Source organism: Anopheles nili, chromosome 3 (genome assembly GCF_943737925.1).
Source record: "Anopheles nili chromosome 3, idAnoNiliSN_F5_01, whole genome shotgun sequence".
Taxonomy (NCBI): domain Eukaryota; kingdom Metazoa; phylum Arthropoda; class Insecta; order Diptera; family Culicidae; genus Anopheles; species Anopheles nili.
Window position 1 is genome coordinate 8,182,330 of NC_071292.1, and position 10,538 is coordinate 8,192,867.

Sequence of the window (10,538 nt, forward strand, 5' to 3'; positions counted from 1 at the left end):
AGAAATCCCACCGCTCGATGCACGTTCACGTGAGGAAATGAGTCGTCTTTTTTGGGGTAGCTAAAATTCGCATTTTTGCTCGTGTATTTGCATGCGGCATGATGGGAAATACATGCACCCCAGAAGTGACAGCCGCATTCATCTATTTCGGATGCGATCGTTTAAATCCATAAACCTCCCCCAACGCCCTCAGCGATCAGAAGCTTAATCGCCCCGCACCGTTAGGTGGCTGGGAAATTGTTTTAAATCCACCCGGGAAGTCAAACGAGATCGCTGAAAGTAAAGACCAAAAGCAAAAATAAAAAATAAACGACAAAAAATGGCAGCTCCCGTTCAGCGCGATATTAAAACCAAAGCCCTGTTCTAGCGGCTGGCTACGCCACTGGTGTCCCTGTTTCTAAGCGGTGCTCCATTTACCGAAAATACATCACCACGAACCCTCCCAGCCACCCACCGGCAGGGATCATAAAAAAAAACCACCCCACACCCGATTCGATTGGGTGTGTCTCCCCCCAAAGCTCGCCCCAAAAGCTCGCGACTCCAGTAATTCCGCTCTCGTGTATCGCTCTGTAGGTCAGCGCCATTGCATCGATTGTGTGCCATCGTGGGTGTGTTTGTGGGTGTCGTGAGAGGACGAAACAAGGAAGGCAAGCACACATCCGGCCCTCGGATCCTCGCGCTGTCGGTCGGTCGTTGAGTCGGTTAGCAAATGTCATAAATTTCCATTTATTTTTCCTGTTCGAACATAAAACTATATGCTTTTGATAAACGACCAAAGATGCTCGCCAGCAACGAGGGTTCCGCAACACCGATTGCCTGTCCTGATGGTGAGCTCCCCCTTAGCTTAGGGGTTGCATCGTCCCCCGAAAGTACCCTCGACGTTGGTCTGCCGATGACAACGGTGTAGGGTTGGCTGGAGTGGCCATGTATTTTTTGTCCTGGGGTTTTCCCACCCACGGGTGACCATGTAACTAACACTATCTGCAGCTAGAACGGGCGTGGAAGGATGAGAGATAGAGAGAGAGAGAGAGAGAGAGAGAGAGAGAGAGAGAGCGAACGCGAACAGAAGCGCATGTAACGCGCGATGCGGTCAGCAGTAAACAACGGAGCTTTATTGCATTTTTAAGTGCACCAACTACATTACGAACGCTACGAGCCCGTGCACAATGGTGGAGTGTGTTACCTGTCCGGAAATGGTGCAAATTTATCTAACCTCCGCTGGCCGGTGGCTATCGCATGCATGTTATGATATTAATTTGCTCTACGCTAAAAATCGTGCTAATGGTGCCCAAAAGGGCTCAGCAAACTGGTGGGCGGTGAACGGTGGAATAAATTTCAAGGGTTTGATTAAAAACTGTCAAACGTTCTTCAGTGAATGGTTCAAACGAACCGAATATTGTCGCCCATGTAACGTGCACCTGAAGCTGTGAATGAACCACCCACCTGCAGTTCATAAAGCACGTCCCGGTGTTGGGTTGATCGAGTTCTGATCGGTCTTCTCCACCGGTACACCCGGCTTTAAACGGCTTTTTCCCCACGTTCCGCAAGATAGATGGGCTGACGAATTGAAAAAGGAAAGCCCCGGTGGGTGTGTGTGTGTGATAAAAAAATGACCAAACACGGCGATGTGGGTGGAAAACAAAAGCAAAACAAAAAGCGGTTTCGCCTCGAAAACCACAAATCGCAACCAACGTTGGGCCGTTGGCTGCTGATCGTTCAGCATCATTTGAAACCATTCAATTTCAATCAATCCGCAATTAAGTCTAGACGTGAAGGCATCAAATCACACAAGCCATCCATCCATCCGGCCAGTCGTTCATCCACATCCATCAGGCCCATCCATCGGGGCTCCGGTCCACGGGTCGGGCACGGATTTTCATCGATCGATTTAACATTTGGCTCGCGACCAAAACTTCCCGCACTGGCCAACTGGTGACGGGGAGCCAGCAAAAGGATGTCATCTCCGTGGCGTGATGGAAAGGACCCTTCCATCTCGAGCTGGAGCCAAAACCCCCCCCAAAAAACAAAACCGGCCCACCAGCAGCTGCCAGTGCCACTCGAAATCGTCAAACACCATGTGGCGCTTTTTCGGCCCAACGCCCAGATCCCGGAGCTCTTTTGCTTCACCGCAAACCACGGTGTTCGGGTTCGGTGTTCATTTCGGGGCCCATGGACACGTCCATCGGGCGCTATCCTTTTTGTGAAGTAATTCATCAACCCACGCTCAAGGACACTGGCCGGTTGGCTGCTTGGTCGAGTATCCTTGCAGCGCGAACGTTGCACTGAGCGTGCGGAAATCGCGAACTACCCATTTTGGTCGCGTCCTTGTTTCGTCGAATCGATGCCAGGTGGTGCACAATTTCCACTCCAGGAAAGCTGCTCGAGCGGAAGTTTTGAACCACATCCAGGTGTACTCGTGTGTGTGTGTGGGGGTGGTGTTTGGAAACAATAAGCCGAAAAATAAATTGAGATATTATCGGGTACCGGATCGTGGTGTGATTGCGTTTTGATTTGTTCCACCGATACGCCACGGTCGGTGCTCGATGGATTAGCCGGCCGGAAATGAGGTTTTATTTGCAACTTTAGAGCACACCGGTCGCTTTCCTGTTTCAATTTTGCATTCCACAAACGTTTTTGGTAAGTGCGTTTCGTGCGTTTAATCGTGGTTTCGTGCTTTAAAATCGCATTCGGTTCACGCAGTTCAAACGACAAGCCATCGATCGATTTCGACGTTAAAGTCGATGCCACGCTTTCCACGAAAACACACCACCCCGATGCGATGCGATCGAAGGAGCCAATGCACAGCTATTTATTTCCCATGAGCTTTCTGTGAAAGGAATTAAAGCATGCCTTGTTCAACAAGCGCGACTCAAGACCGTTGCTAGGCTCACTGCACTCCCCCCAATACACTCAAGACGGTGCGACAGACCGAACGAGAGCTTAGGTAAGCAAATACCGAGCAACGGTGAGAAAAAATACTAACGCTTCAGCCCAAAAGTATGCTAATATCCTGGGCTCAGCATCAGCGATGGCCGTCGACACATATTGCACACGGGAAAGCGACGGAAAATAGGGAAGCACTCTCTCTCTCTCTCTCTTCTCCAGCACCAGCACCAGCTTGTGTGACTTTTTTCCACCCCCAAACGGAGCCCGGGGTGGGTGGTGGTTTTCTTTGATTTTTCATTTGTCACCGAGCGAATGTTTGTGCACGTCTTATCCTTACGATGATCAAATGCACGCCCAAAGCGACACATAAACAAGGAATGGCGAAGGAGCGCACACAAACGCGAAGTGAAAAAAGGCTTCCATCCTGGGATGGCTTTCACCCTCGAGGGAGGAAGTTTCTTTTGCATTTTTGCTGTTGTTGCTGTTCTCTTCTTCTTGTTCTTTTTCATCCTCCTCCTTTTTCCCGCTGCACTGGGACTAATCTTCCGGAACACGAACGCTTCCTGGCCGGAACGCCTGGCTGTTGAGGACGGTCAGGACGAAGCCAGGATCGAACCCGGGATGCGCTCGAGCTGGGAAATGTGTTCCTTTTTGGCTCGTGTTCGACTTCCTGTGCTCGGGCGCTCGTCTTCACACACAACTCATCGATGGCGTGTGAGGGAGTGCAAATAAAAAAAAAAGGCCGAAACTTTCCACCCGATAATACAGCAGCACGTGGAAGGGATACGAGCGCCTGGAGCATCCTGAAGCAAAAAAAAGGAGCACACAAAAAAAGTGTTCCAAAGTGTGTAAACGAAAAACTTTAATTCCATCGTTTCGACTCCACTTCGACGAGAGAAGGTTGATAAGCGAAACGAACGGTGGCAAAAAAGCAGTGTCGCTTATCTCTTAAACACTCCACTTCGTAAGGCTTCCCGACACTTAATTGGGGTTATGTTAACGCACTCACACCAACCGGTAATGCAAGCGAGTCCCTTGCTCGTGATTCCGGTACCTTAAAGCTTTTGCTGCACCTCATAACCGTGGATGTTCTTCACCGTGACGAAGAAGCTCGCATTCCTTCCGCGACATTCGAAGCGTGTGCGAGAAATTGAAACAAAAAGCCCGTATCCAAACTCACAAGGATTTGGAAAAACGTCACCCCCAACCAACTTCGGTCGTCAGGTGGAGACACTCTTGCAAGCTCTTTTTCCCGAAGAATTCGGATCCCATTCTGTGCGAAAGAGCTTCCGTTTTCTTGCCGTTTACTGCATTTCCATGCCGCCTCGCAGTTGCCACATTTCTTGGAGGGAAGCTTTATTAAAATTTATCTCCACTGTCGTTCGCATAAGGGGCTTGTTTTGTGTGCCCACAAACTTTCGTGCCCTTGTCAACGTGGACGTGGATTCGAGGGGTCGCTGGGATGCCGGAAAATTACAGAACTGCGAAAAACGCGCGCGAGGACGAAAGTGAAGTTTAGGGTGCTGTGTTTTCTGTTTTCTTCTTTCTTTCGAGGACCTCTTTGGGGCGTTGTCATTCTATTGACTTTTCTTTTCGCTATCTACGACCCAGCCGCAGCCAGGAACACGGAATGTGCACGGAAAGCATCCATAAATCATGATTACCGTGGATTTGGATGCGTTTCGAGGCGGCAGTTCAATCGATTGCGCCAGACGCGGCCCGTGTTGGTGGCGTGTTTTGCATGGTTGAGGTGTAAATTGTGTAGCACGAGCGTAAAGGAAGGATGCAAGAGAGATTTCGAGATGAGAAAAATGTTCCATCTTAACGATAAAATATGTCAAAATTTGAACACGTGGCATCTTAAGCATCGCAGTAGCCATCGATAACCGGGAACGAAAGCTCCCACGAAAAACAAACCGGTTCACTCTCTCTCTCTCTCTCTCTCTCTCTCTCTCTCTCTCTCGTTCTGAAAGGTGGAATAAATGATCCGAAAAGTTTCTTAAAATTAATTTACAAATCCTTCGGCTGCGCTTAACATCATTTACGCCACACCGTGCGCCAACCTGATACAGATTTCTGAGCGCTCGGTAGTCGTATTTTATCATTAGGAAAAATCACCCCCTAATCACCTCTCCGGCACTCCCCGCTCCTCCCCCCACACGGTACGGCAAATTTGATTTCCCCATTCCGCCGAGAAAAAAAAACCCCCCCGTGCCAACAAAAGGGAACCTGGCACCGGCACGTCGGCGTAGCTTCGGGTACTTGTTAAGTAATTTTAAACGCCGTACGCCCCGAAAATCGATTTACCGGGTCGGAATGTGAAGCGTTGGCAACAATTTCACTCCCCCGTGTGGAATGTTAATAATATTTTGCGCTCCCTCGTCGGTCGGTCGGTAGGGCGCCAGGGGGCAAGAGTTTTCCCGAGCGCGTGGGGTGGTGAAGCTAATTTTTGGTAATTGCATTTTGTCTGTCGGTCGGTCGATGATTTGTTATGAATGGCACGAGGCTCCAACGGGTCCGACACTCGGGTTGGGAAACCCCCCAGGTGGGAAGCAAAGGAAAACCTTTTAATTGTTTTATTAGCATAACACATACACACATCCATGCAAGCGAAAAAAAAAGCGAATCGTTTGAAGCAACCCACGCGCGTTACAGTGGCGTTATTGTATTGAAAAAAAAACCCACTTCTCTTGCTGTTAAAGCGGATGTCGGTGGTTGGAAAACCCGCAGGATGTTCCGCGCGTCCATCAAATCGCGCAATCAAATATACATGAACCCTTGGCGTGCGATTCCAAACAGGGCCGCGCACAAGCGCAAACGATCAATTTACATCGATCGCTTTTCCACAAAAACTCGCAAAAAAAAAACGAAGCGACACCCGCCGGTGCGAGTGAAGCTTTGGGTCATCGAAACAAAGTGCCACTTCCTTCCGGCGACAGTGGCCGGAAAATGCCAAAAAAAAAAAAGGAGAGCAACGTTCGATGCGAAAAGTGGTGGAGTTTATCATCCATTCGCTCGTTTCACTCGGTATCGTCGAAAAGCAAGAGAGAGAGAGAGAGAGAGAGAGAGCAAAAAATAAACCCGAAAAGAAGCAGCAGAAAGGACACACGGCATGCCTTCGTCGGTCGATCCGACGGCACGAGGCGATACTTTTACATCATCAATCAATTTCCACGCACAAGCACCCTTGGGCTTGGGGAAGGATCCAAACCGGAACGAAAATGAAGCGCACCCGGCCCGAAACTAACACTTCATCCATCGCTTCATCCGGTGGGAGGCTGTCTATCTGGTTCCAGCACGCGGGGTTGGTTGTTTAAAGAAGCAAATCTTAGCACCGCGATCGATGCGTGCGAGTTGGCTGAAGTCGCTTCACACACACACACTTTCGGAAAAGCGGCCTCGGGGCGTCCTTTAATCGAAGCGCGAGCCGGCAGTTTCAAGCGAACAACATTTAAGGATCAAATTCCCAAACGTTCCGCGAGGTTGGGTGGATTTATCGATTCGGATTAGAGGTGGTTTTTCTGTAACACCTGGGGCGCGTGCTGCTGATGGGTTGCGATCGTGTGTGTCACAATTTATATACCCCCCCAGGCGGGTATGATTGATCAGACCGTTTTTTGCGCGATTTGATAATGCTGAATTGATTTGCATGCGCGATTCATTCCATTATGGAGCGCGATTCATTGAATTCTCGCTATGGGGAAAGGATTTCACTTGCTCGGGCTTGGTGTTGTTGGGGAGCTACTTGGGAAGGTCCTTTTTCGACGAAGGATCGAATCGCGGAAAGCGGATTGGTGTTTCGTGACGTGGGGAAAAAGAATCCCACACCCACAATGTGCTTCGTTGGTGTCAAAGTTTTTCCCCACAATAAGGGGCATAATTTCACAAAAAAAACAAGAACCAGCTTCGTTGGCTTCCGTTTTGCAATTTACAACCATAAATTGAATGCTTCATTTCGGATCCCAGTCTAACCGACTCGAAGCCGGAAAGCGAGTTTTAAACCCCATCCTCCAGTTAAAGGCGTTTTTTTAAACTCAAAACCACAAACCAGGGACGTACTCTGACGACGACGTCATTGCTTTCGAGCCATCCAGGAGCTTGCCCCATTAGCACGGCACCTTCGAAAGACCGGCGAGTGAGCTTTCGAAGGAGTGTGAGTGTTTTCTCGAGCCATCCTGCCACCCCCAAAACGATCGAAAACCAATCCAACACCGAAAGGATATTTGCCAAACATGTGTCGACGGCGTGCATTCGAAAGGACCAGCGCGATGGAGCAACACACAAAAAAAGGACTCCAACTCAAACCTCAAACACACAAAGCACCAGCCGAGCGTTTTCCTTCGCGTGTTGGGGGAGGGTCTGCAAAAAACACCCCCCCACACACACACACATACGTGCCCGAGAATACGGTTAACGCCCACGGTACGTGTCCACCTGGCATCCTGGCAGCATCTTCGGCAGCGGCCGTGCAGCTACCGTCAGGATAATCGAGAAGGATGTGTGTGGGAGAGAGCGAGTGAGCGAGAGACGAGAGAGAGAGACTGAGTACGATGTCTCAAGTTTATTACAACACTTCACACAACCGAACCGGTCTGGCAACCGTCCGGGGTATAGATTATTTTATTATTATGGAGTTTTATTGAATTTAATTATTAATATCAATGGAAATTGCTGGCCCATTTCGGTTCATCCGGCGAAACGATGCCGCTCTCCGGTGTGCCTTTAAGGGATGGGTTTTGGGGTGGGTTTTCGGGTGGAACGTCCTTCGATGGGGAGGGTTTTTCTCCTGCCAAAGGGTGTTATTTCGCTTTACCATGCTCGGCGAGTGTGTTGAACGTTAACGGGCGGTTTCTCGGTCTCGTGCCAGTGGTGCTTTTCGTTGCTGTTCGTCGTCTTCTTGTTCTTCTTCTTCCACCCGAAGGGGGGCAAACCACCCCAACCTCACGGGTGAATGCTCACGTGTTGTACTAATTCCTGGCGTTCATTCAAACCGACTGGCAACAACGCACCCAGGCACCATTTCAGCTGACATCACTCTCCCAACCACACGGTGTTTCTCGGGAGGACATATGTTTCGGAAGGACGAAAAGGACGAGAAGAAACCATCTCACGCGCGGGACCTTCCGAACGCCACTGAATGCAATGCAATTGAAGCGCTTGTTGTCATGGAAACGGTTAGAGAATGATTTATTGATCTAGTAGCTGTAGCAGTGTAATAGACTCAGGCTCAGGCTCAGGCTCAGACTGCTGCCGAAAGCACGCCCGTCTTAAAGATCCCGGAACGATCGATCGGAAAAGTTGCTCAAAGGACACACCTCCTCACAGGATCTGATACTGCATGCGGAATCCAGTCTCACGACGGAACGGATCAAACAGCTGGTCACTGTTGAAGTACATCACGAACGGTCCCGGTGCGGTCACTATTCGTTGGGTGAATAACAACAACAGAAAAAATGGCTCGTTATCCTCATTATCCTTCAGCGCGTGAGCGTGTTTCGTGAGGCTCACGATTTGACTCACCTTCAACTTCACCACTCACGAGACTATGGCCACAAAACCGACTCGAACGCAGCACCGGCAACGAGGGCAACCGTGCCATCGCATTCGGCACAAGCAGATGATCCTCGGAGCGTTCCATCGACGCAACGCTCGAGTAACACAGCTCATCAACGGCCACATTTCCAGCCACCGGTTCCAGGACGTACGCCATCTCAAAAACGCTCGGTCGCAAACGTAACGCTTGTGCGGTGCGTGGCCGATGAAAGCAAACCGCATAGCTCAACCCACCGAGGTAAGGTCCTTCACCTGTGCCAAGGTTAAAGGACTCTACCGTCCCGGTGGTGTCGGGAAAATACTGCAAACACCCAGTCGGAGCGAGCATCCCGATGTCGTTGTGAAACGTACGCGCCACTAGCGGTAAAAGCTCGGGTTGATCGAAAGCCGACTCCTGACGGAAGGTATCCTTCGAGGCGGCTGCAGCACCCGTAGGACATTCGAGTTGCTGCACACGGACGCTCCAGTGTGGGTTGCGTAGGTTCGGGATGTGATTGCGATTCGCGATGCGAAACGTAATGGTTAGCGTTCGATCGGCGTTGGTTGGGTTGAATGGTACGTACACTTTTTGGATCGCGAGGATCAACGGTTTAAAAGGGGGGGGGGGGGGGGACGGATTAACGTAATCGGTTATAAACACCTCGCGGTAAACGCCACTCACCATGTTGGCCGGTGTTTTCGCCACATAAATCGAAGTTTAAATTCTCGATCGACAGCACATCGTTGATGCAACGCGGGTACGGATCCAGCGTCGGTTGGGCCAAGCTGAACGAGTTGAAGTCTAATCGAAGCTGCGAATGGGGGAGAAGAAAAGTCGTGCGATTTGGGAAAAAGGTTGAGAACGCCTGTGCGTTGTTTGCTGGCGTTACCTGACAGACGCGTAGATTAAGCGATCGGATCGTGTAAACGCAGGTCAATCCGTTCGCGGAGATGTCGTTCGGTGCGATCAGAGTCGTAGATTTCACGAGTGATGTTCCACCGCAGGCAAGCGTTGGTCCTGGAAAGGATAATCGAAGGGAGAGAGCGAGAGAGAGTGCGTTGATGGTTTAGCAATTTTTGTTGAGGTCTCGAGATCAATGAATCAACTCGCAAGGAGAGAAGGTCCTTTTGCGGCAAAGTGTGTCCTTCCCCGAACGGTGTGTTAATTTCCTCCGCAGATTAGAAAGGATGAAGCGTGTAGTCGTGTCATTGGGGAGCATAAGATAAGGCTCTGATGGTAAAAAGCTTCGGAAAAGCCTCCACAAACCGGTGGAAAATCGACTTTCGCAAGGAGAGGCTTCAGCTTGAATCAAATAAATTCATAATTCCACCAAAAACCCGTTCTTCACTAGCCATCGTGGGCATTTTACTTTTATCAACGAGCTCTTAATGTCACTCTCTCTCTCTCTCGCTCTGTCGTTCTCTCCTAAAAGTGTCCATTGATAATCAACCATCTCGAGACAGGGAATGACCCTGGGAAAACCCTTGCACTATTTTTAGCGCTCGTCACTATTTCTAAACGCACTGCACGCGCTTTAAAACCACTCGGCGCCAACTCGTTGGCCTTTACACTCAATCAGCCAACAATCAGAAGCACCATCTGCCTTCGATTGGTCCGCCAACGGAAACACCTGCCTGCGCCTATCAGCCGCCATGGCATCGTACGCGAACGGTCTGATGCGTATCGCCCTATCGAAACATTTTCATCAACTCGCGTCTGCGTTTTGCGTGCTGGATGGATGGAAAAATGAGAAGAACAGACCTGTGTACTGTCCCACGACCGGTGAGGGATGCAGCAGCAACTCGATGACAATCGTGATAAGGACAAAGGCCAACCGAAAGCACCACATCTTTTGCGTGGGATGCAACAGGGGATGAGAAAGGAAGAGACAAAAAAAAACACAACACACCACGCTGCTCGAACAGACTGACCACTCGAAACTGGGGAAGGAAAAACTCAAACTGGTGCTGGTTCGGCGCGAGAGAATGCTTTTTATACATTGACGGTGAGCTTTCTCTTATGAGCGTTATCACAAACACACGGTGTGCGATAAAGACACGGTGGCCCAGGGCGTCTTATCTGAGCCGAGGCGAAGGAAAGACACGATTTTTCCATAAAC

At 50.0% G+C, this 10,538-nt stretch overlaps 1 protein-coding gene across 1 annotated transcript; it reads right to left on the reverse strand.

Annotated features, from left to right (window-relative positions):
* Nucleotides 1-8,205: 8,205 nt before the first annotated feature.
* On the reverse strand, nt 8,206-10,268 carry LOC128722536 (uncharacterized). The gene is made up of 5 exons (XM_053816206.1): nt 10,181-10,268; nt 9,309-9,436; nt 9,101-9,230; nt 8,407-9,003; nt 8,206-8,306 (listed from the first exon to the last, which is right to left on the reverse strand). Exons 1-5 carry the CDS (start codon nt 10,266-10,268, stop codon nt 8,206-8,208), a joined length of 1,044 nt encoding a protein of 347 aa, XP_053672181.1.
* Between the last annotated feature and the right edge of the window lie 270 nt (nt 10,269-10,538).